At 39.6% G+C, this 26,474-nt stretch overlaps 1 protein-coding gene across 1 annotated transcript in view; it reads right to left on the bottom strand.

Annotated features, from left to right (window-relative positions):
* Positions 1 to 2,187: 2,187 nt before the first annotated feature.
* LOC5570723 (heparan sulfate glucosamine 3-O-sulfotransferase 5) overlaps positions 2,188 to 26,474 on the bottom strand; it is a 195,326-nt gene continuing 171,039 nt past the window's right edge. The window contains exons 6-8 of the mRNA XM_021843852.1: positions 15,560 to 15,723; positions 12,301 to 12,494; positions 2,188 to 3,126 (exon numbers count right to left, since the gene is read on the bottom strand). Coding sequence (XP_021699544.1) covers positions 2,903 to 3,126; positions 12,301 to 12,494; positions 15,560 to 15,723 — 582 coding nt within the window. The 3' untranslated portion in view covers positions 2,188 to 2,902. The remainder of the gene's footprint in view (positions 3,127 to 12,300; positions 12,495 to 15,559; positions 15,724 to 26,474) is intronic.

The following is a 26,474-nucleotide window of genomic DNA, read 5'->3' as shown; positions in this document are numbered from 1 at the left end:
GTAGATAAGGTTTTATTCTCGTTTGTGACGTAATCATTGAACAATTTCTAAAGGAAATTCTAACGAGGAGATTTCCCATCACAGACATCATGACAGGTATTTTTCAAAATTAGACCAATCATTCAATTATAAATTTGAAATCCTCACTCTTTGTACGATCAATGAGCTCATTCTGGCAATAAATAATCGCGAACGAATGGAGTAAATCAATACAAGATTTCAACTTTATTTATACTTTAACTTTTAAATCTACACGTAAGATTGTTCAATACTAAATCTATGTGAATTGGAATATTTGTTTTTAATTTTCATATCCGATATAATAAAAAAAAACTGGAGGGGCCTGGAAGATTCTGAACGGCAGCCTGCAATCCCCACTACCCTTTCACAACAGTGTTCTTCATAGAGCTATTTCCTATCACCCCCTATAATTATGCAAAAAATGCAGAAAAAAACTATGTTCTATTCTTTTATAATAAGCTCTAGTTTTACCAGTAATGCTTCCATCTAAAACCTACCCACCTTCCCAGCTTTCCTCACCTATTAGGTAACGGTTCGTTTTCCCTCTTGCCAATCTGCAAAAGATGCCAAACTTACAACTGTGGCGTCTTCGTGCCCACGGGTATCTGTGGCTGAAAGGTTGCGGGTTTCGATTCTGTCCCCCCTCTCCCTTAACGCTTTTCAAACAGACAAGCTTGTGTAATGCATATTCCGCTCGGTATATCTTATCGGACATGTTCTGAACCACATCACGCAAGCTACTTACTCACTTCGTAATGAAATTCATCTGTCCTGACGCTTGCCCTTCGTTGGGGAGCCAGTGTTACATAAATTTGTTGCTTGCAAACCAGTGCGCTCTGCTGTCTTTACGTTTTTCTCAAGGACAGGGATAGAGAGTTAGCTTTGCCCTATATCAAGCTGAGCGGAGTTTCCCAAACTGTGGGTCACGAAAAATTGTCTAATATCTTATTTTCCCTCTATGTTGATGGATGCTTCTCAGAAATTTGCCAGCTGTTTCACAATAGTTACCGAGAGAATAGTTTTAAATAACGCAATTAGGTAATTAAAATTTAACAGAGAAAGTAGAAGTTTTGCGATCGCACAAAATCAATTAAAGATTCTACTGGAGTATTTTTAATGCAAGCAGTGCATCAATCTCAATTATGTGTGTTGAATCCTATTGGTTCGGTTGGAATACAGAAGATGTTTTATCCAAAAACCAATAAATTTCCAACAAGAGTTTGCTGAAATGTACTGCGAGAGATTTCAAGCATTCATCCATACAACAAATAATATTTGAATGTTGAACATTTAAGTTGGCTGAAAATTGACTGATATATACTTGAAAACACCCTCAGTTTTCATCGACAAACAAAAGTTTTCACCAAAGTATATAAATTTGAACAGTTTTTAGACATAAAATCTGATCCATTTTCATTTGATGTATATCTATCTATCTATTGACTTATCCTGTTAAAGTGTTGAAAATGATTTTCAAACATTGAACGTTTAAAAAAATGAAAATAATAGCCCTGTCCTACAAGAAACTCTCACTGTTTTCCTCTGGGTGGTGGAAATAAATTTAACGGTTGCGTGGGTCGTGTTTCAGAAAAAATTGGGAACATAGGAACAAAAAATCTAAACCAACGGGAGCGAGCAATTTCACCAGTCACGAAGTCAGTCAACAGTTATTCCTCTCCGTAGTCTGGATGAACTGATTTGAAGTGTAGAATAGAATCGAGTGCTGGTTGGTAAACGGGTCAAACCAAGCATGATAGAGGGGCACGTCCGTTTTTCGTATGGCACGCTCCGTCAGCGTCCCTGATTCTAATGGATATTTGATTCAAAAGAGGTCCCTAGAACCGCACATGTCCAATGGGCTTACAAATATCTATGCTCCTGCAGGTTTGAATGGCAACACAAGTACGAGTGGATTCCAGGAGTTTAATTATTTTTGCTACGTGCATACGGTTGTAAGGGCTGCGGCTGATACGGAAATGAGGTCCCCCTCCATTTAGCCGGCAACTACGTCACCAGTGAGGTGACGATTTGGAACTATAGTTCAGAACGATGCATTGCTTAGAAACTAAGATATTTCTGTGGTGATAAAGTCACGTAGTTCATAGCTCGTGAGCGGATGTGCAGCTGGAATGTGGAAATCAGTGACGATGGTGGTATCCTTGAACAGAAATTAAATCACATACAGAATACACCATAAGATTCAAAAAGTTTGGAAGTACAATTTTAGTTTTTAGCGATGGTTGAATGAAACTAGCAACAATTGAGCAAACAATAGTAAAGAAATATTGGATATAATAAAACAATCTTTTAGGATTTCAAATCTTTTAAACATACGATTACAATCGTAAAAAGGACGATCGTAGAAAGAGATTAAATTACACCCTATTTTCCTTTAGTCAGTCTAAAAAAATCATATGCTTTTAGACTTTTGCAATCAACTCTGTGCTCGTACTAGAACAACATAATTAAAACGTGCTCAAGCATTACCCGGTACCAGTCCCTTCACAGAGCTCATCCATTATTCTCATAAGCAACCCCTGCAATAGGAAAATATCGATTTCATATTAATTAATACCTATCTAACCGTTTTAAAAACGTTGCGCTAGTTGTAACCACTTTCTCACTTTCTCCGTCGTAATAATGCTTGCCTGTTTCTATCTTCGTTTCGTTTCTTCCTTCTTACATCACCTGACTCCTCTCGTTTGATTCAGTTCTGTTCAACACTCACCTTTACATAGTGTGCCCTTTGATGGACGTTTCGAAGAATTGAAGATACCGCTCACATTCGTTTGTGCGATTGGATTCTCGATATACGGGGAATGTTGCGATCAGCAAATAAAAAGCAGAACGAGAACGAAAAATGTGCGAACGTTGGCCAGATTTACTCTTCCGGCCAGCCAAGATCCTCGCCAACCAGTTCGTAGAATTTTTGATTATGTTCGACGAAGAACTTACGCAACTTGGACACCACTACGGGATCGACCCGCGGATGCTTGCGGCCTTTCGTCTCCCGCAGGCACTTGTCGCCGGTTTCATTGCGCAAGCAGTAGAAACCTTTCGTCTCGTTGAAATAAAAGTTGTTGCTACCGATGCGGGGCTCGATTCCTGAAAGAAAAAGATGTACGATTATAGTTAGTACACGTATAAATAGAAACCATTAACAATTTTTTGAACCTAAATCTGCTGTATATTACATTGAGCAAGAGAATAGTATTCTTTAGTATTGATTTAAGAAAAAATCCGATTCTGTTTTTGCGCGGTTTTTTGTACCTGGCCGTCCAAAACAAAGTTTCCATACATTTTTTTTTCGCCGAAACCTTAATGATGTTACTTTTTGACGTAAGACTACGTCTTTCTTCTCTATACAGGAGTGAAATTGGAATTTTAAAACCAAGACCGTTACGTTGGCATGAAATATTTTAAACGTTTATAACTTTGTTGGCTTAACGAGATTCCTTGACTAGTACCGCAATCGAAAGACAAGGCAGCAAAGGTTCATGTCGTTTACTTACTGAACCCCACATACCTGTCCAAATAGTTTGTTTAATAACTGTTTTAAAAGAGAACGTTGATTTCAAGCAAATATAGAAATATGGGTGCTAGAGAAAAGTTGACGTCATTTACTTTTCACTCTCCGCTTGATTGGCATCTCAGCAGGAAACTAATCGGCTTGCGCTGACCGGGCGTGCTTCTCAAGCATAGACTTCGATAGCGAAGAACCCCCCGTTTGTCTTGCTTGTATTTGTATTGATTCTTAGCTATTGTGTACGATAACTTGCTGTATAAACAAACGTTTGACAGGGCCCAGGTAGCCGTAGCGGTAAACGCGCAGCTATTCAGCTGAGACCAAGCTGAGGGTCGTGGGTTCGAATCCCACCGGTCGAGGATCTTTTCGGGTTGGAAATTTTCTCAACTTCCCAGGGCAAAGAGTATCTTTGTACCTGCCACACGATATACACATGCAAAAATGGTCATTGGCATGGTAAGCTCTCAGTTAATAACTGTGGAAGTGATCATAAGAACACTAAGCTGAGAAGCAGGCTCTGTCCCAGTGGGGACGTAACGCCAGAAAGAAGAAGAAGACAAACGTTTGTTCAAGTCAAGGAAAAAAAATGCTTCGCTAAAATCGAACTGACCATCGACCGACCGAGACAAGATGCTGTCCGAAGCCAAAGCCATCACCGCTGCCGCCGCCAAGAAGAAGAAGAGGAAGCAGTCCACATACTTGGGACTGTTTGAGCACGTCAGGAGTTAATCATCAATGTCAACACCAAGTCTAAGGCTAAGAAAGCTAAGAAAAAGGAGCCACTGGATAACCCGAACCAGGCAGTGCACCCACAGGAACCACGGGCGCAAGGCAACAGCAACCCGTGGATACGAGTTGGAAATAAGAAAAGAACAGAAGAAACCGAAAACGGACCCCAAGGAGAGTGCTAAACCGAAAACAACGAAACGTAGGAATTTAGGCGAAGTCCTCGTTATCAAAACTGAGGAAGCGGAATACGCCGAGGTTCTGAAGGCGATGCGAAGCAACTTCTCCGTGCCATTCTTTGGCCATTGGGTGCAGACGTGCGGAGCATAAGACGAACTAGGATTGGTGAAATGATCCTAGTCTTAAAGAAGGACGCCAAGGAAAAGGGTGCAGTCTATAAGCAACATGCACAAGAAGTATTTGGCGACAAAGTTGATGTAAGTTCCCTAGCTGCTGAAGCGACTCTCCAGTATAAAAATCTGGATGAAATCACCGATGCAGCGGAGGTCTCGGCTGCCCTCAAAGAGCAGTGTGACATCGACGTAGTCAGTAAGGCCATCCACCAGGGCCATAAAGCAGGGCACCCAGGTGGTGGCGATCAGGCTGCCAGTCGCAGAGGCCAACAAAGCGAAGAACTTGGGCTTACTCAAGGTAGGCTGGTCGGTTTGCTGGCTGAGCATTAGCCTGGGACACGGTTATATGAAAAATTTAGATTCTCGCTTCAGTCCACTTTTTGGATTGCATTTAGGTCCCATAACAACTGTGCAAAATTTCAGCTCGATCGGTGAAACTATATTTTTGCGCCAGCCGTTCAAAGTTTATATGGGATTTAATATGGGAAAACTTGCTTTTGCAAAGAAAAATCGCCAGAGGTCGCAGATCTCGACAGGTATTTCTACGATGAACAACATTGCCGAAGACCGCAAAGCAATCCGATGCTTGTGAAAAAAGTTATTAAGCATAGACTATTCGGGAATTTTCCCCGATTTTGTTATTATTGTTATTCCTTTACGCGTTAATGTTATTCCTTTACGCGATTTTGTTATTATTGTTATTCCGCAATATTCTTCATCGAGAAGGCAATCGAAAATAAAAGGAGCGGCATCCGTTTCTGCGCGGTTGTCACTCTGGATGGGAAGAATGCGTTCAACAACGCAAGCTGGGAAGCATTAGCACACGCGCTTCGCCGCCTCAAGGTACCGGTGCAGTTGTGGAAGCTTCTAGAAAGCTATTTTGATGGTAGGATTCTATTGTATGACACAGAGGAGGAGCAGAAAAGCGTTCGAATTACCGCGGGAGTACCTCAAGGTTCAATCCTGGGCCAGCTGTTATGGAATGCGATGTATGAGACGTACTGAGGCTGCCTCTTCCGATGGGTGTTAAGATTGTTGGCTTCGCCGACGATATCACCCTAGTGATCTATGGTGAATCGATGGAGGAAGTAGAATTGACAGCAGCGCACTCTATTTCCATAGTCGAGGAATGGATGAAGTCTAGGAAACTAGGACTGGCCCGTCACAAGACTGAGGTGGTGGTGGCCAACACCACGGTGATTGCACCATAGAGTCCATGCGATCCCTTAGGCATCTTGGGGTAATGATCGATGACAAGCTCAGATTCGCTAGCCACGTTGAATATGCCTGTAAAAGGGCATCTACGGTTAAAGCGGCGCTATCGAGGATGATGTCTAACAGCTCTGTTGTAATTGCCAGGAAACACTTGCCAGTAGGCGTGGCGCTATCCATACTAAGGTATGGAGGATCAATCTGGTCAAAAGTGCAGAAACCTAAAGCGATTGGAAAGCACGTACAAGATAATGTGCTTAAGAGTAGCAAGTGCATACCGGACGGTATCTAAAGAAGCCGTGTGCATCATAGTCGGGATGACGCTCATCAGGCTCATCATCAAGGAAGATGTTCAATGCTTCAACCAAAGGGGTACCAGAGGAGTCCGCGACACGTTTAAAGAGGAAACGTGGCAGCAGGAATGGGATAACTCCACTAAGGATATAGATGGACCCATCGGCTAATACCAAATGTGTCAGATTGGTATGGTAGAAACCATGGGGAAGTGAACTTCCACCTTACGCAGTAACTGTCAGGACATGGTTGCTATAGACAATACCTGCATAGGTTCGGGCATTCAGAATCTCCTGCGTGCCCCAATTGTGCTGGTGTGGAGGAAACAGCGGAGCATGTCGTGTTCGATTGCCCCCGTTTCATTGTTGTGAGAGGTCGCATGCTCGCTACATGCGGAGGGGACACGTCACCCGACAATATAATAGAGATAATGTGTGCGGATGCCGAGTGCTGGAATGCAGTAACTACGGCTGTCACTCACATTATGTTAGAATTGCAACGCCTATGGCGCGCCGACCAAGTGTTGACTGCAGAGAATTAGCCCTGCCGAGGCTGGTCCCTTGTAACATTGCTTAAGTCGGCTAGGAGAAGCAGTTTACCTAGGCTACTTCTGCTACACGTGTTGTGCTATATGCCCCTTCCCGAAGGAATACCGTAAGGTGGTTCCGGGGAGATAAGGATCTGAGGCCAAGGGTAATGTCGATGCACTGTACACCACTTGAGCAATTCTAAGAAAATTGCTCAAGTACAGTGCATAGGCTGGTTTTAGCGGGTCGTCATTGGTGCGTCATCCTCGCTTTCCCTGAGTTACCTTCTCAGGGGATCTTTTTGCAGATTTCCCCATTGTAAAAAAAAAAACAAAAAAACAGGCTCCATTAGCGGGTAGGTTTTATTTAGACCCCCCCAACCGTTCATTCTAAGGCACTGTATGCATCACACCATGAATTAGGGGTCACTTGTGAGGTGGGCTTTTACCACAGGAACAAGCAGTCCGTAGTGTTAATTCTTAATCAATTGAAACAATCGCTACCGGCACCACGCGGCTATTTAGACTGATCGGGAAAAGGTGGTTTATATTGATGTTTACACGGGTAAAAATGCGGCTGTCTAAAACGGGAGAAAGAGTCATGATTTCGGGAGGAAGGTGTGTTTTCATGTTATGAAAATACACCATGACCAAAAGTCATGAAATCATGAAGCATTTTACCGTAACGCCGGCGGTACGTTACGTTTTCAATTTTTAGCGAAGAAAAATGTCAATTGAAATCCTCAAATCATGAAGCATGTATGCTGGAACCATAAATAAAATTCATGGAAACATAAGCACTATTCATGAATTTAGTCATCTGTAATTTATGATTCCTATTTTTGATGCGAAAAGTGGCAATTTCGGTCAAGAAATCATGAAGCAGGATCTGATATTATGAACACAGTTCATGGAAACATGAGCACTTTTCATGTATTTAGAAGCCTGTCATTTATGATTTCGATTTTGGTGCTGAAAAGTGGCAAATTGAGTCATGGAATCTTGACACAGGATCCCTGAATCATGAACTCATTTCATGAAAACAGGCATTATACGTCAATTAAGATCCCAGTTTATAGTTGCCATTTGTATACAAATAAATGAAGATTAAAATAGTTACGGTTTTTGTGCCGGTAGTTTCGTAATAAACCGTGAAAACATTCCAAAAACGGCAACATAACGAGTGCCGCATCTTTAGCAGGAACGCTTACATTGGTTAGGTTTATACGCAAAATGTTGTTTCGAGCATCAATTGAATTGGCAAATTGTCATTGGGCTCACAAAATGCTGGTGGATTACATGAGTGATGGAACACTTTTTAACGACGCGGATGTTGAAAGTGGAACTGGAACATTCGGCCACCGAAGGACTTTTGTGAGCTGCTCTGTTATAAGATGTGAGGAATGCATCACTTCCAAACAGTTAAAATCGCCGACGAGCATGTCAAGCAAAATCTTTGCTCGAAGTCAAACATTACCCGGTTCTGCATAGTCAGGAAGAAGTAAGTACATTTTGGAACAATGTGGGAACTCACGGAAATTTCGCCAAGAATGTCATCGATATGATGACATCGTTCCGAAGAACTTAAACTTTTTCAAAAACAAAACTTTATTTTATAAGTTCACTAGAAACATCACGTGACACGTTGCCTAAGGTAAAAATATGACAGTTAGATTTGTGTAACGCCCATACAAATTCTTGCATAATAGTCACGATTTCATGACTTTAAGTCATGATATCATGAAACAGAAAATTTTATGAATTCATGACTTTTTGTTCATGATTCCAGCAACGGATTTTTTTCCGTGTAACTCCCAATCAGCCGAAAACAGAGTTTCACAAATAAAATAGAATAATAAGCATAACGAAATTTAGTAAAACTAGAAGTTTTTGTATGTAACAGACACGTACTAATAATAGAGTCATTATATATCTACTATAACATTAAATCCTTTTTTTTCTAGAATCAAGGCGATAATAGCCTAAAATTAAAAACCCGAGTTTTCAATATTGATTAAATGTTTCAGCTCTGTGGTTGCAACAAATTACCCCAGCAGCCCAATTGGGCCCAGACGCAATAAAATAATGAAACTTGCCATGATGTAATTCGCGGAGCAAACAACAATATTGGCGCGCACATAAATGAATCCTAATGATGATGTCTGTTGGACTTGGGCGGTGGAAGGAGGAATCTGTTTGTGAAACAGGAAATGACAATCCCGAGTATAAAGCGACAATAAAATTATGAGAAAGGCCTTCAGTCGTTTGATAACGTAACAATTAATGTGAAATTTGACCGATTCAATATCATTATCAAATCAAATGACAATACCATACAGTACAATTAAAAACTTTTGAAATTAGGCTTTCCTTTTACTCTGTTGTTTGCTGTGTGTAGAGTGTTTGACCGTTGTCAACAAATAAATATTTTTGAGAATTTTTATTTTCAATGAAAACAAAAATTCTGCGATATTATCTACAGCTGTCTTTGGTTTGGTCTGGGTGTTGACACTTACAATGGTTCAACAAGATCTCTAGTGGTGAAATTATTAATATTATAAAATTCTTTTATATTATTAGCAAACATTTCAATATAAAGATATAAATAGTCTTTTCTCTTAGAATTTATCTCTTCTAAAATTCAATAAAACTGAAAAATGGCATTTGTTTGTAACTTCATCCATCTCGGGATCGAACTGGGTGTAAAGGGTGGAACATGGGTGCGACATATAATGTGGAGTTCGCAAATACGCGAGGCACGTGGATGATTAATTTGCAATGTTCGATCCGATAATTATGAAAGTTTCTTCCTCGTTCCATTATTGGACATTTCTGCCATTCGACGAGTCTGGGTCACTTAGGCACGATAAACTCGTACCAAGTTTGTCACTTGAAATTCTTCCCCTCTTGTTCTGCACACTAAAACTGTATTATTAATATTCTCGAAAATGCCACTTTAAATCGGAACCCTATAAAAAAAGCTTGAAGAATATATGGTAGAATTTATTGCGTATACTCGCAGATTAGTCTCATTTCAATAATAACAATTTATTATTATCTACAATCTATCCAGCTGAACATTCTGTGGAGTGTGTTGAGAGTGTACAAAAAGAGAACTAACTAAATAAGAGAAACATAACTTCAGTTGCATCTGGTGCGAGGACCTAGGACACTAGTACCTGTCTGGACTCTGGAGCACAGTAGTTTTCATTGTTTTTCCAGCTTTGAGTGACCAACTAGCAAGAATCTGACTGACAAAAGTAAAGCAAAATAATTTGACATTGCCACTCGAAATAATTGATATTTGATTGTTGCCTTCCAAGAAGGACAGTTTCGGTGGACAGAGGATGACCATCGACTCACAGAAATGATGCTTCAATTTATGGCGAATGCCCGGCAAACGAGGGCAATGGAACAATGGAAAAGTTGAACCAATTATGAAAAATCAGTTTTTGTTATTCCGTTGCATATCAGACTACATATTACTAACAGAATGAACAACATAACGGCATACTTTTCCTACCAACAACAACAGTACTGAAAAGTTCTTAGTACTATTCCATAATGAAGCTGAAAAATAGTTCTCTTCAGTTAAGTTTTTAAAAACGGCAAATTAATATATGAGTGCCTCCAACGAATTGATCTGGATCACACGTGAAAGTTCTGAGCCATGGCGACATAACAAAAAAAAACGTTTTTACCGAAATATTAAAAACAAGGCTAAATTTAGTTTAACCAATTTGATATGATAGTGTTGCCTTACTTGAAATGATACTAAAGAATTCAAAATAAGATATTTTCGGAGTTTCGGCTTTCAGTCTAATTAATTGCGTTGACTAATTTCTAATCATCGCCGACGTTTCGGTCCGGCTATTGGACCGTCTTCAGGGCTCGAACGTCGGCGATGATGAGAAATTAGTCAACACAATTAATTAGACTGAAAGCCGAAACTCCGGAAATATCTACCACCTATCCAGTCGAAACATACTACTATCAGAATTCAAAAAAAGTTTGTTAACATTTTTTGTTTAATTTATTTTTGGTATGATATTCAGTTGGAGCTGCCTGACAGCTTAACTTGTCAAGGCTGAACCCTCGGTCTGGCTTTTGCCAAGTTTCCCCTCTACCAGGACCAATACCCAGACGGACTAGGCAATGGCGCCCACATGAACACTGTTTTTTTATTAGTATTGTGACGTGGTAGTTTTTGAAAAGTGCCCATATTCCCTTGCTTCTGAGAATAGGAAGCATTGTGAAAATCAGCAGCTCCATCAGAATTTGTTTGAAATAGTTGTGTAGTAGTGTCATTACTAATACTGTCTAGTCGAAATGGTTTTGAATAATTTGTCATTCAAGTGCTATTCTGATTACTCCTGTCTTTTACTTAAGATTAGAGTCTTAAATGTCAATTGTCGTCAAGTTTTAACAAAATTAGGCTGTTTAGTAGTAGTTCAACTTAATTTTATTTTTTGTTGTCAGAAGCGTTTATTGGTCATTACGTTCATATATCCTTAAAGAAAAAAGTCGCTTTCCTTGTCTGTTCAACAATTTTTCGAAACTAGCAAGTGTACCCTAATGATCGATCTCAGCGTCTTACTTTCCATAGTCATTTTATAGTGAATATTGAAGAGTCAAGTTACCTTAGGCTTCTATTACAGTCTCCTACATGATTCACTTTTCGGTGGCAAATGCAATGCTTCACAACGCCTACTTTCTACTTGTAAATTTTGCGAAAATGAAGCTGGAATTAGATTATTTATACCGCTGTTACAAAAGAGGTATTTCTTATTATGGCAATGTAAAAACCATATTAAAATAAGATTGTCGCCACTTATTTCTACTCAGTGAATCTACTAGTCATTTTCCTAAGAGTTCCTATGTATTCCCTACGTCGTATATGATAACGATGTATCTAACTAGCTAATAGTAAGAGTGGCTACGGATCATTCTGGTTAGCAAAAGGCAAACTGAACGTCACCAATAGTATTAATGTCCACTTCGAATAGATTAATTATTTGAAATGGGCATCAATTCTATCAATGACGCAGAATGTCCGTTGGATCACATCCGAGATATTATTGCGTCTATGCCATATGAATTATGACGCGGCTTTAAGCAAAAAGTGCCAAAATGTGATACCACCACTACAGGTTACGCCTTTGGTTTCCATCATATGGGCTAATGGATTATGCCCTCCCATCGCGCAAGGTCGCATAACCAAGGGGAGTTATTTATTTAGTTGTTTAATTTATTGGACTGAAACCCAGTCAAGATCATTTTTTTTGAATAAGCTCTCCTTTTGCTATTTTTTTAAAATTTTACATTTGTGAATATTATAAACGAGATTCATTTTCAGATATTTGAATTTTTATCTTCTGGAACTGATCAAAGTAATAAATGTCTATCATTGCAATTCAGCTCAGCTTCAAACATGAGATTAATGGTAGATGTTCAAAAAATGTTCTCTGGTTACACAATTGGCTAATAAAACAAGCTATAAATAGATTTGTGTACAACGAAGGAAGAAAAAGTAAACAAAACAAGGGGAACCATTCCACATTTCCATCACACAAACAGTGAGTGAATGAAAAACTGCCGAACCCTCTTCACGCTGAATCAGCACCACACAAAAGGTTACTCACCTAAAAAATCCTCGATTCGGCGAAGTTGCGACACGGGATCCTCTATCAGTTGGTCGCCGTTGACAACGAGTAACTGCTCCCGTGGGAAGACCTCTAACCACCTGTGCACGTGGACGTGATACTGTGATATCGCCAGTGGACGATACGCTTCGTTAACGGTTCCATTTGGTAGAATCGCCAAATCTTCGAATGACCTGGATTCGGGTGCAAATGAAAGAGGAAAAGCAGTAAATACAGTATGAGGAAGAAAATTATCGCTAGTTTTTTTTTTTCTTTTAAATATTGAGATTTTTATGAAGCTTTCCTCTGAATCCCTTTCGGAACGATCCAGCACAATTGTGCTGTTCGGCACCCATGACATTGAATGATTCTTTTAGCCAATAAATCATTGTTTTACTAAACTTTTTTGAATTCGATTATTGAATTATCATTGATACTTGTAATTAAGCACAAAACCTTTTGTTTACATCGTGTTTAGAAAACACCATTTCAGGGTAAACAAAATGTACACAAACCCCGTAAGAATTGAAAACGTTCTATCTGTCGCAACTGTTCAACTATTCTTTTTTTTTTTCTAGGTATGCACAGATACGAATCGAGAGTGAAAGAGTCATTCTTTGAAATGGTGAAGACCAAATGAGAATTGATTTACACAGCAAAGATTTCTGGAGGGACAAAGTGGGACCAGCACAATTGTGCTGGTGCCGGCACTTACGCGGTCGATGTTCGTTGTGGATTACCAATTTTCATTTTCAGTATTTTGATCAAGTTAAGCGGCTGAATCTGGTTCCAATGTCCACAATAGTGCATGGTATTGCATTAAAACATGAATGAGTAATTAAATACGAATCATAAAAATTATGTACCATACAAAAACTAGCTTTGGTTTCAAATTTTTTTTATAAGTCCATATCTGAAATAGATTGGAAATCACATTTAGTGTCTTAAATCTCTTATAGCAATGTTTAAGAAACAGTAAAATGTTTGGGGAACGTTCAAAAATTACGTCAATCATTTAGGGGAATGGAGGTGTACGAAAGTGTGATAGTGCATGTACTAGGGGTTAGGATAAAAAACGTGATAGTGAGCATAGGAAGGATTTAGATAGACTTAAAAACAATGGACGTAATATTTGAATGTCCCCTTGCTTTGATAATCTGTCAATATAATGTTGAAGCGATAATCCATTTTGGTGTTCTACAATGTATGCTGGTTCAATACCTGCTGTAATATTTATGAAGTTGGACAACTAGAGCTAAAAACTTTTACTTACTATTTGCTTCTGAACTACATAGTCTTTTAATTGGCGTACTATTGATGTATGCAGCCCATGCTGGAATAACTCGCAAAAATGTTGTTTATGATGTTGATGAACGAAATGCGTTTTAAACTGGGAAACTTTAAACTTTTGCAGTACTATAAAATACTCAACTAAACTACTAAGGGATGGTACACAAATTATGTCACGCTAAATTTCGACTTTTTTGACCACCTATCAACCCCCCCCCCCCTTTGTCACGATTTTGGTATGAGTCCTTCAAAACTATTGTAAGGCTTGGTACGTTCGGCTTGACCCCCCCCCCCCTTGGAGCGTGACGTAATTCGTGCATGACCCCTAAACAATGTATGAAGTTCTTCTTCTTTCTGGCGTAACGTCCTCATTGGGACAGAACCTGCTTCTCAGCTTAGTGTCCTTTATGAGCACTTCCACAGTTATTAACTGAAAGCTTACTATGCCAATGACCATTTTTGCATGTGTATATCATGTGGCAGGTACGATGATACTTTATGCCCTGGAAAGTCGAGAAAATTTCCTTTACGAAAAGATCCTCGACCGGTGGGATTCGAACTCACGACCCTCAGCTTGATCTTGCTGAATAGCTGCGCGTTTACCACTACGGCTATCTGGGCCCCATAATGTATGAAGTTCTGGAGTCTAGATTATCCGCTCATGTAAAAAATAGGCAGGCTGGCTTGGTAGTGTCATTCTCAAAACACACCCAAGCCGTTCCCATAGGGGACGTTAGCCACAAGGAAGGACGTTTCAAGTAATTCTGTTTCATATGTTATGCCCTCTTCAACATCTAATCCAATTTCTCTCGCCGTTCCCTTACGGTACCTATCCATCTAGTATTCATTGCTTTCTTCTCCATGTTCCCTCTTATTTCGAGCAAAATAGACCGATATGCCGATATACAAATTCAAAATAAAAAAATAGGGGAACTGTGGGTTAAATGAACAGGTTTGTGTTTTACGGTAATTATGCTATAAATCTATGCAAAACATAGCTTCATCCTTAATTCTCAGACTACGGCACTATTTTGGCAACTCTAAGACGATCTAGAACTTCCAAAGCTGGTAAAGTTAACAAAAATGAAGTACGTCTCTCCGTTTTCTCAGATGATGTAAATTTTCACTCGCGGAACTTAAAATGCTGGCAGACGCAAGTGTTGAAAATCTTTTTTCGAACATCGACCGCCTTGGGGACGGACCAGCACAATTGTGCTGGTCTGAATTTGACCCTGAAAAGTTCATGGATTGCTAGAATAGCCAAAATAAAGAACGTTTTGTTCTACGAGATGATGAGTTTATAAGGTAAATTATAAAATAATCACTCAAATGTGGTCCGTCCCGAAAGGGATAGAGAAAAGTTTCCTTATTTTCGGCCGTTTTCTTCCTATTAAAATGAAAACTGATCTAGATCAGTTTCGATGCTATTTTCATTTGCGTTTTGAGTTGAAAATACTCTATTCACAGAAATTATCAATTTTGGTACTGAATAATTTGAAATGCCTTTGGCAGCATACTTTCCAAATAATTCGCACTCCTTTTTGATAAGATATAAAAAAATAATCAGTAATCAACTTTTAAAAGATCTACATTTATCTTTGATTTCTGATCTTTACGTTGTTATACTCTGTCTTATATTATACTTTGTCTCAATTTATATAAGATTTTTTTTACAATCAGTAATAATCATGTATCATAGTTTTTACAACACCATCCGCATATTACTGTTTCTCAAATATCGATTCAAAAATTATCCATAGATTCGTAAGTATGATACACCAACGGGCGATTGTTACACATTTCTGCATCACCAGGGCTTCTCTATTTTTTTTTTCATCATGATGTGCAAGCCTCCACAACCAATTTACATAACTCCAACGCAGAATTCCATCAAGGAACCAATTTAGGACGAGCCTAATCCCCGCCATTGTAATGCGCTTTAATCCGATACTAATAATCCATCACTCACCTGGATAGTGGCGATGTGGAAGATAAACTTTGTTGCTGTGGCAATGTGGCCGTTGCGGCGTGACTTCGGAGCTGGGTGTAATCCGATATCGCCCTCGTCACCGGTTCTCGCACAATCAACAGCAGCTTTATGGTCGCATTCATTGCGCGAACTCGTTCCGGTACCTGAAATATATGGAAAAATAGAATTTTCAGCGATAACCAAGTCGATTGACATGAATGCAATTTGATTTTAGATCCCCGATGTGTGTATTGACAATGCATTCAGAACATTCGTGGTGTCCGTTTTTGTAATCATATAATTCGTTATGCCTGAAACCTTGTACATACTTGTAGATCAGTGACGATATAGTACAAATTGCATTTTCATTTATTGTGTTGTTTTGTGATGTAAGTAGGAGAGCTTCAAAAATATGCTGGGTACATATTTAATTCCTCTACCAGCTGTATCAAATCTTACATTTTTTTTATGTATTTGTTTTACTTTTACAAAATCTTCATATAATAATATAAAAATCAATAACAACGAAAATCAAATATTTTTATTGTAGTGTGTAATCTTTTGATTCCATTGCATGCTGTTGTGGAGTGCTCGTGAGCTCGTTTCATGCTAACGATAACTTATTTTATCGGGACACGTAACGTTTATGTAATTTTCAAACAAACTACGGACGGTTCATCAAAACAAGTGTCGAAATAAACCCTTATATTTCTGTTTCATATGATTTCAGAACACACATACATTTTAGTATGAATGTCGACGTACTTTTTTAATCATCTATATCTTTTCACCGCGAGAAATACAAAAAAAGTTTTAAGTAAGAGTCGTAATTTTAACACCTTCATCCGATCGACCAAATCCCTCACTATTCATCACCCTTCCCGTGGAGGTTGTGGAGGTGCAGAGGTTTTCTCGATCTCTAGAAGCAACAATCACTACACACTAACATTTCTTCCCCATTCCATCTGATTGCAAGGACTTGATTGGCGCCGTCATTGGTCAACAAGCTGCACAATGCACATGTCAAGAGTAAGCGGAAAGTCCCATCTCTTATTTGTTTGGATCGAAATGCAATTCTTTCCAGTTCAGATCAATCACGGAGTAGCAACCATTATTGACATGTACAGTTAGTCTATGCTATGCTCTACGTAAATTATTAACTTTTAGTAATGATTGATGTGTAGTTTGGATTTTCAGTTGTAATGTTGGGATTTGATTTCATGTTCAACATGAAATACCTGATTGTATCCCGTTTGGCATCAAGTTGTTTGGCATAATGGTCGTTTGAAATAATGGCCATTTGGCATATAATGAATATTGAGATCAACGCCACCGAACCCATAGCAAAAAAAAATCATAGGTTCTCAATAAGTGTTGTGGTTGTTCAGAGATATTCCAAGCTATGAATGTTAAAAATTTTAGTGAAATTACATAGCATAACTAAATATAACTCGTGACGGGTCTGGTGGAAGATCTTTTCGGAATAATCCCAGAACATAGAGTGTCTTTGAGCTTAAAATATAAAACTTAAAATATAAAAATAGTTAACATCAAGCTTAACTTAATAATGAAATTCAAAATAGTATAAATATAAAGATCAGTCTATTTTGAAAAGAAGGCAAATTTTATGATTCAACTAATAGAAGATTGGGCGCTAAAAATTATGGCGGTATAATAAAACGAAAAGACATCAAAAATTGCGTTAAGAATCACCGAAGCGATTGTGTTACTTTTCCCCGAATGTCGTTTCTCCGAATACCGTTTCTCCGAATACTGGTTCTCCGAATGCCAGTTCCCTGATGATCCTTTTCCGGAATGCCGTTTCCCCGGATAACCCGTTTCCCTGAAAAGTGGTGCAGTTTGAAAAGGTGCTATAATAGTCTTCAGTGGCTGGATGGTGATAAAGAAAGAACGATAAGCAATCAGAAGAAGGAGGTATTCTGTTATTCTCGGCTTTACACATGTTGGCAAAAATGCTGGGGACGGTAAAACTCGAAAGAACCGCCGATTAAATAGAGAAGGGTGCATATCAAATGGTCAGTTCGATCACCACCCTGAAATGTATAAGGTTACTACAATTATGAGTACAAAAATCTTTTCGGGGAAGTTGGCTATTCGAGGAAGCGGGATATTCGAGGAACTGGCATTCGGGGAACCGGCGTCCGAGGTAACGACATTCGGGGAACTGACATTCGGGGAAAAGTAGCACAACCCGTCGAATTAACTGCAGTAATCGAAGTCTCTTTTCGCTGTCAGTTAGAAACAAAAAAATATCTAAAAAATAGTTTCAAAGAACAGCCTACGTATAAAAGAAGGTGAAATTTATTTAATTTTTAAATCAACAGTTTTTATACCTTAATTATGGTTACATGATATTAAGGCAAAAATTGTCAATGCAGAAATCTTCAATGCAAAAATTTATTGCAATAGCGGAACTCAAAAGAATAATTAATATTTGAGTGAAGGATAATTTTTGGATAAATAATAAAATACTATTGGCAATAACTTTCCTAATATCCTAATATGTTTAAGTTTATTCAATTGGGTTGTAAAATGGTGAGTCGACAACCAGGAAGGAGCGTTCAACATAGCTCTGGTCCTCGCAAGTCCCTACCTCACACTTCCTCGGGTCTAACGATGACAAAGACCGCCAGCTAAGGGTTGCGTACTTAGCTGGTAGTGCAACCTGGGCACTGTTGTCCTTCTGACATCAGCTAGAGTGAGGGGGTGCGTCCCGAGCGTCTGTTCACCAGGAGGTGCGGCACAAACAGCGTCTGTTCTGGTATCCAGCGGCTGAGTATGAAATGTTGTATCACGTCAACTAACCTAAGGTGGCAGCCCCATCAACGTGATGTAGGTAGCGCAACCCCGGTAAGGTAGCATACCGAAGTTCTCATCTACCACGAAAAATGGAGAAAGAAGAAATAACGAACGATATTTTCGGCAACCGACCTGGCAACGAACCTGGAATGTCAGGACGTTAAATGAACCCGGACGAGCGAGCCTCTTGGCTCGTGAACTGCAGAAGGTTGGAGTGGGCGTGGCCGCCATTCAAGAAGTGCGGTAGCCTAGATCTGGAGAACGTGAATTCCGGGCGGTTGATCCCATCGCCAACACTACGTTCAAATATAACATCTACCACAGCGGCGGCGATAAGGCAGAACATGGAGTCGGTTTCATAGTGATCGGGAAGCAGATGAAACGCGTTATGAAGTGGAAACCGATTAGCGAACGAATCTGTGTACTGAGGATACGGGACAAATTCTTCAACTACAGCCTGATCAACATCTATGCACCGACGAACGACAAACCTGATGACGTGAAGGACGCGTTCTATGAAGGCCTTGATAAGGCCAATGGAGAGTGCCCAAAACACGACGTGAAATCGTTATCGGAGATGCGAACGCGCAGGTTGGAAGAGAGGACTTTTTCCGTCCGATCATCGGTAAGGAGAGTCTTCACTCCGTTACCAATGACAACGGCCTACGACTAGTGACTTTCACTGCTGCCAGGGGGATGGCCATCTGCAGCACCTACTTTGCACGCAAGGATATTCGGAAGCACACCTGGAAGCATCCAAATGGTGATATTTGCAACCAGATAGACCATATTCTGGTGGATGGCCGACATTTCTCAGATGTCATCGATGTTAGGAGTTTCAGGGGTCCTAACATTGACTCGGATCACTACCTCGTTGTCAGTAAAATTCGAGCGCGGTTATCAACTGTAGCGAATTCAAGACCGCAGCGAACAATGCGATTCAATATCCAGCGCTTCTTAGCAGACGGTGTTACAGCTGAATACCACCAAAAGCTGGACGAGCGGATAAGTGAGGTCAATGTGAGCGAAAACCTCAACAATCTATGGGATGCAATCCATGGAGTGGTGAGTGAAACAGCGCGAGAAGTGATAGGTACTGCTCGAAGACGCCCCAGAAGCGGATGGTTCGACGAGGAGTGCCAGAGGGTGACGGATGAGAAGAACGTGGCCAGACGTCGGATGTTAGTGTCTGGTACCAGGCTGAACAGAGAGCGGTACAGGGAAGCAAGATCAGCCGAAAAGCGAATCCATCGCAGAAAGAAAAAAGAGTTTGATGAGAACGTGATAGCCGAGGCGCAAAACTGTATGGAACAGAACGATATGCGACGATTCTATGAAACTGTCAATGGCGTGCGGAGAAAGTCAGCGCCGTCTCCCGTCATGTGCAACGACCGTGAAGGTAATTTGCTGACAGATAAAACGATGGTGGAAAGGTGGAAAGGTGGAAAGAGCACTTCGAAACGTTACTGAATGGAGGGAATGATAGAGTATCGGAGAACAGAATGAACATCGATAACGACGGTCAAGCTGTGGAGCCTCCATCTCTAGATGAGGTTAAGAAGGCGATTAAAGAGCTGAAGAGCAACAAGGCTGCTGGGAAGGATGAGCTCCCGGCCGAACTTCTCAAGCACGGTAGTGAGCAGCTGCATAGAATAATTCACCATATACTACTAAGGATATGGGAGGAAGAAGAACTGCCTGCTAGCTGGATGGCCTCATTTGCTCTCTCTTCAAAAAAGGGCATAGATTAGAGTGCGCCAATTACCGAGGAATAACACTCCTCAATTCGGCGTCACTCCTCAAAATAATGTCACGCATTCTGTTCAACAGATTGAGACCGCTTGAAGAGTCCTTCGTCGGCGAATACCAAGCTGGTTTTCGTGAGGGCCGATCGACGTCGGATCAAATGTTTACCCTGCGACAGATCCTCGATAAATTCCGGGAGTACAACTTGCGACTCATCATCTGTTCATTGATTTCAAGGCGGCGTACGATTCAGTTAAAAGAAACGAGTTGTGGGAAATAATGATGGAACATGGCTTTCCGACGAAGCTGATTAGACTGATTCGTGCAACGTTGGAAGCATCGAAATCAAGTTTACGTGTTGCGGATGAGATTTCCACATCCTTCGTAACCTTAGACGGATTGAAGCAGGGCGATGCACTTTCAAACCTATTGTTCAACATAGCGTTAGAAGGAGCAATAAGGAGAGCTTGCGTGCATAGGAATGGCACTATTATCACACGTTCGTATATGCTCCTTGGTTTTGCGGACGATATCGACATAATAGGGATTGATCGCCGAGCCGTGGAAGAGGCATACGTGCCTTTTAAAAGGGAGACAACGCGAATTGGGCTCATTATCAATACCACGAAGACAAAATACATGGTCGCTGGTAGACATCGTGGGCCCACAGGTGATGTTGGTAGTGAGGTGGTGATAGGTGGTGATATTTTTGAAGTAGTTGAAGAATTTGTGTACCTTGGAACTCTAATGACTTTCGATAATGACGTTACCCGCGAGGTTAAAAGGCGTATTGCAGCTGCGAGTCGGGCTTTTTACGGACTTCGTAACCAGCTAAAGTCCCGCAGCTTACAGACGAAGACCAAACTCGCGTTGTACAAGACTCTAATTCTTCCGGTAGCTCTGTACGGCCACGAATCTTGGACGTTGAAAGAGGTCGACCGGAGAGCTTTTGGGGTCTTTGAACGTAAAGTGCTGCGAACAATACTCGGCGGTAAATTGGACAATGGCATCTGGCGGCGTCGCATGAATCACGAGTTATACCAAGTCTATAATGAAATGGATATTGTTAAGCGTATGAAACACGGCAGGCTGCGGTGGGCTGGGCATGTAGCTCGCATGTCGGAGGAACGTCAAGCTAAACAAATATTCAGCAGAGAACCAGGGAGAGGCCGTCGCCTCCGTGGAAGGCCGCGCACCAGATGGCTTTTTGCAGTTGAGGAGGATTTAAGGTCGCTTAACGTTCAGGGCGACTGGAAGCGATTGGCCCAGGACCGGGTCCAATGGAGAAGGCTTCTTCATTCGGCGTAGATTCAACGCAATAGCAAGGAATTGTTGCCCATCAAGTATCAAGTATCAAGTTATTCAATAGCATATGACTGTTGAATAAAGTGACATTTTGTATCAATTGAGTCCACAACAAGCCTGATGTCATCAGAAAGATTTAAAGGAACGTACAAACGAATGTCATCTTAAGTAATTCTTGGTTTCAGACGCATTATGCCAAACAATTATTATGCCAAACAACCATTATGCCAAACGACCATTATGCCAAACGACTTTTTGCAAAATGACCATTATGCCAAACGACTTTATGCCAAAAAAAACTTACCACCGAAATACCTCGCTATCTCGATTAAATATAGAAAAACCATCTTCGGCAAAGTTGTTCAGGAGATCAAGGGCTGACATGAGGTGGTCATTCCAATACGGAATTCCGTCACCAGGCGACACTATTGAGCATGAAACTTTTGTTTTGCGGATATCTCAGGATCCTGATCTCTTAGAAAAATGGCGTCTTCGGTAAAGTTGTTCAGTTTGTCAAGAGAGAGCATTATTCCAGTCAAAATATAAAATATTTTGCCACCAGGCAGCCCTAGTGAACATTAAATTTTTGTTTGGCGGATATCTCAGAAATGCTTCGTGCAACATGCTCACCAGATATTGATGTTGTGAATTTAGCGATGGATTTTAAATAAATGTGTTCTAAGTGTTACGTCTGTCTATCTGATGATGAAACATTTGTTTTGCAAATATCTTTGGAGCCTGATCACTTCGAAAGATGGCGTCTCGGCAAAGTTGTTCGTTATCTCGAAGCCTATCTTTATTTAAGCTTTTAAAGTCATGTTTGGCTCTTGAGCTACTGAACAATTTTGCCGAAGACACCATATTTCTTAATCCTGATATATGCTCAAAGCACAAGTTTCATTGTCAATAGCATTGGCTGGTGGCAATATATTGAACTTTTCGGCTCAAATAATGATAGAATTTGCGCTACTAAATTACTGTGCTGAAGACGCCATATTTCTAAGTGGTCAGGATCATGAGATATGCGCAAAACAAAAGTTTCATGCTCACGAGCGCTGCCTGGTGGCAAAATCTCGAATCTCTTGGCTTGAATAATGATAGCCTTTGAACTACTGAACAACTTTGCCGAAGACGCTATCTTTCTAAATTGATAAGCTCCTGAGATATATGCAAAACAAAAGTAAAAGCTTGCGTGTATTGTTCTTAAGAAGATTCTTGAGGAATGTATTCTGGTTTGGTGTCGATAGATATATTTGTTACAAAATGATAGCACAACTGTTGTACAAAGCACAACAGCGCGATAGCCCGAAGGTCAATAAGTTTCATGGCTGCAAGCCTTTCAAAATAAATTTCTAATAAATTTAAGAATAAACAGTCTTTAGAATCTATTAAAGCTATTTAAAATAAATAACCATGAGGAAATGTTTCGCTTACAAGATATCACATGTAGATTGCATTCATGTATGTAAAAAATAGATGTCAATAAACATTAAAAATAAATCCACTGTAAATCCACTGTAAGTATTCTAGATCATAATTGACCTGAAAAGACATTTTATTGCTACATATTTTACATACCGTTACGAATTTACTTAACATTTCTTCCATAGATAGGATTTCATTAATCAATTTTTAATTTAATAATTATAAATTCACAATAAAACACAATGAAAACAAGGTAAACTTGCATATACATTTTGATACACAGCTCTAAGCGCTAAATAAGAACTGTTCATTTTATAATGAGAACACATTTTGCATGTAAAACCTTTTTAATTCGATTAAACTTCGATTGTTGACATTGAAAAATTTGAGGAGAGAGAAATAAATTTTAATTTTTGTGCAGCCCTATTTTTATCACGATGACTACTTTATCTTTCTGTATTTTTGCGCCATTCACAAGTTCTCAAAGAGTGCTTTTATTTTCAGAATATGTGCCGATTTTGATGATTGGCTATCTGGCTTTGAAGATACATAGGGGAACAACGCTTAGTTATAACCCACGTAAATATCACTGGCTACAGAATTTTTTTTTTAAGTTCAATACTCGAAACAATACTTTGATGAGCAGACTCTCATCAAAGACATTGAGGAAAAAAATGGAGCAAATTGATGCTACCTGTGCGGGCTTCGATCTCTAACTATAAGTTGCCCGGAGCATCACCGTCTAAGAGCTCCTTCGGTGCGTCCGTCCTGTATGCCGTCCGATGAGAGAAAGAGGCAGAGTCGTGGCCTGCTGTGTGTTGGTTGTCGATTGCTGCCACGAATGACATGAGCGTTACACGACAGATGAATGCGAGTTCATCCGTATAGCATGTGCTGAGGGGTGATACTACGAACACGCTAAAGGTAGGTTGCTCATTGTGTAACACATACCACACACTACCGTTTTTGAGTAATAAGCCTTTTTGTTTCTGAAATAAACATCTTTAAGACTCGTTTTGAAATTGTCAGATTTGTTGGATAACACTCAACCGATTTGTATATATTTTTAAGAAGCTCACTAATGCCTGACATTGAACTTAATCCATATATTATTTTTGTTTTTGAAAAACTTAAAACAAATTTGCAGTTAAAAAAATGTATAACTCGGAAAAATTTCCAAAACTAGGCAACCTACGGTCGAAATCTAGTCAGATTTTGAAACTAGAAGAGTTATTTGAAAACTTGTAAAAAAATATGCAAAACTATCGAATAGCTAAAAAGTTATCGCGATTTGAATATGTTTTGTTGGAAAAAAAAACTAAAGCTGTCGGTAGTGGGGATAGCTCAAACCTACACACATAAGGTATAGCATTATAGCGTTTTGGAAAAAAGATTAAGGAACGAAAGAAGGATGATTTTGGAGTGTGTGTAAATCTTAATTTCGCCTACCAAAATTTCTATTCTAAAATTCACAAAATGATTTACATAACACTTGAACTTTCAAATGCACTTTAATGGCCGTTATTATAGTTTACCTATAACACTTTATGATTGGCAACAAAATCAGCAGAAAAAGTATAAAAAATTGCATATAGGACATCAATTAAGCACAATGTTCATTTGATTCGGAAATGTTACCTGATTATCAACATTTGATAACTGATTTTGTTCTCATCATGGCTGAATTAACAGCCAACATAACAAAAATGAGAGCTCAAATTTGTTCGTCGAACAACAAAATAACAGTAAATTCTGTTGTCACTGAGTTCAAGTTGATAACTAGGGTAAATCGGGACAAAGCGCCCCAACCGGGTAATACGCCCATTTCATTTTCAAGGGATTGAGGCTTCTTCAACACGTTAATATGAAAACATATCTTAAATATCAATGAAAAAAAGATGTTGCACATATTAAATCTTTGAGAAGTATGAAAAACCAATAGCTTTTTGGCGTAAAGTTTCTAAACCGATGAGCAAGCCTCGTTGGAAATGAAGCCCTTCCTTTACAATTCTTCTTATAACAAAAACTTTTACCGGAAAACGACTGCTAATGAACCTTAGCAAGTGGTGGATTTTCTCTTGGACCATTTATACAACGCTGTGGAACGTTTTTCTGTGAGGGGGGCATATTGTCCGGTTTGTTTTGAAACGTCAAAATTTAGACCGTTTACAAAAAACGTCTTGTACTCTTTTTAGAAGCTACCTGGCAAAAGTAGTTGCATGCAGAGCATGACCAACTTACATCATAGCACCGTGACATCAAATACGATAGAAGTAATACATTTGCTACTGCGATAGAGCGGTTTTTCCTTGAGGGGGCGTATTATACCTGTTTACCCTTTTGAATATTATGGACTGTGCCGACAACACCCCTCGGTGCGGCGACGCTGCTATTGGTCGTACCTGGTCAAACCGTCATAGGCCTTTTCATATGACAGATCCGTCTATGCATTTGTTTACATTGATGGAGGACCGGTGCTAACACGGGCCTGTCATTTTCGTAGAAGAACTGTCAAAGAGCTTCCGGATTAGCTGATTTGAAACGTCATGTGCAAAGGCCTATACATGGCAGAAGACAGGACAAATGTCAAACGATCGAGAAAATGATCTTTGCAAGTCATCACGTTGATCTACCGTTGTGAAAAATATTAACTTAAATTTATACTTAACATCTAATTGAATTATTGTTTAATCTTATAAATACTAGTACAGAATTGATATTAAATTTGAACTTAAACCTAGTGACTTGAAATTAAAAACTGTTGCAAATAGTTATATCAAACATAATGAACTTGAAATCAACATGCATATTGTACTTAAAGCAAACATAGAATCTCGGATATCTGATACGATTCTTCCTAATCCCATAAAACGTTCACTTAAATAGGGAGTAAACATTGTATTTACCAAATGTTAAAGATAAGTAATAAAATGATATTTGTAGCTTGAAGCTTACACAATCCATATCAAAGTGTTTGCTATCCGGATTTAGTGTGACGAAATTCCACCCCCTACAATGGACACAAATCACAGAAAAAACAAATAGAGATGTGTTCTGGCTTTAAGAAACGCTACCTACAATTTTGGAAAAAAAATGTATGACAAAAAGTCTACTTTATTCATTGGCACATGCTTTATAAAATGGAATCGTGAAGTGGTGCCACGCCAACGGAATGGAAGTAAATGCAGACAAATGTAAATGTATTTCATTTTCACGCTCACGTTCCCCGATGCAACAAAATTACGAAATGGCATCTCAAACACTTGAACGTGTCAGTTCTATTAAGGATCTTGGAGTGATTGTCGATAGCAGGATGAACTTTAATGAGCATATTGCTACTACTACGTCGAAAGCGTTTGCATTACTAGGATTCGTACGAAGGATCACAAAATCGTTTCGGGATGTTTATGCGATGAAATCGATCTACTGTGCAGTAGTTCGCAGTGTGTTGGAGTACGCCGTACAAGTCTGGGCACCGTATCATCAAGTTCAAGCTGACAGAATCGAACGGGTGCAGCGATCTTTTTTGCGTTATGTTTTGCGTCGATTACCGTGGAATGATCCCATCAGATTACCTCCCTACGATCACCGTTGCAGGCTAATAGGATTGGACACGTTA

The sequence above is a fragment of the Aedes aegypti genome, chromosome 2 (genome assembly GCF_002204515.2).
Source record: "Aedes aegypti strain LVP_AGWG chromosome 2, AaegL5.0 Primary Assembly, whole genome shotgun sequence".
In the NCBI taxonomy this organism is placed as follows: Eukaryota; Metazoa; Arthropoda; class Insecta; order Diptera; family Culicidae; genus Aedes; species Aedes aegypti.
Note: the sequence above shows the minus strand (reverse complement) of the source record. Positions and strands in the feature narration are given on the sequence as shown.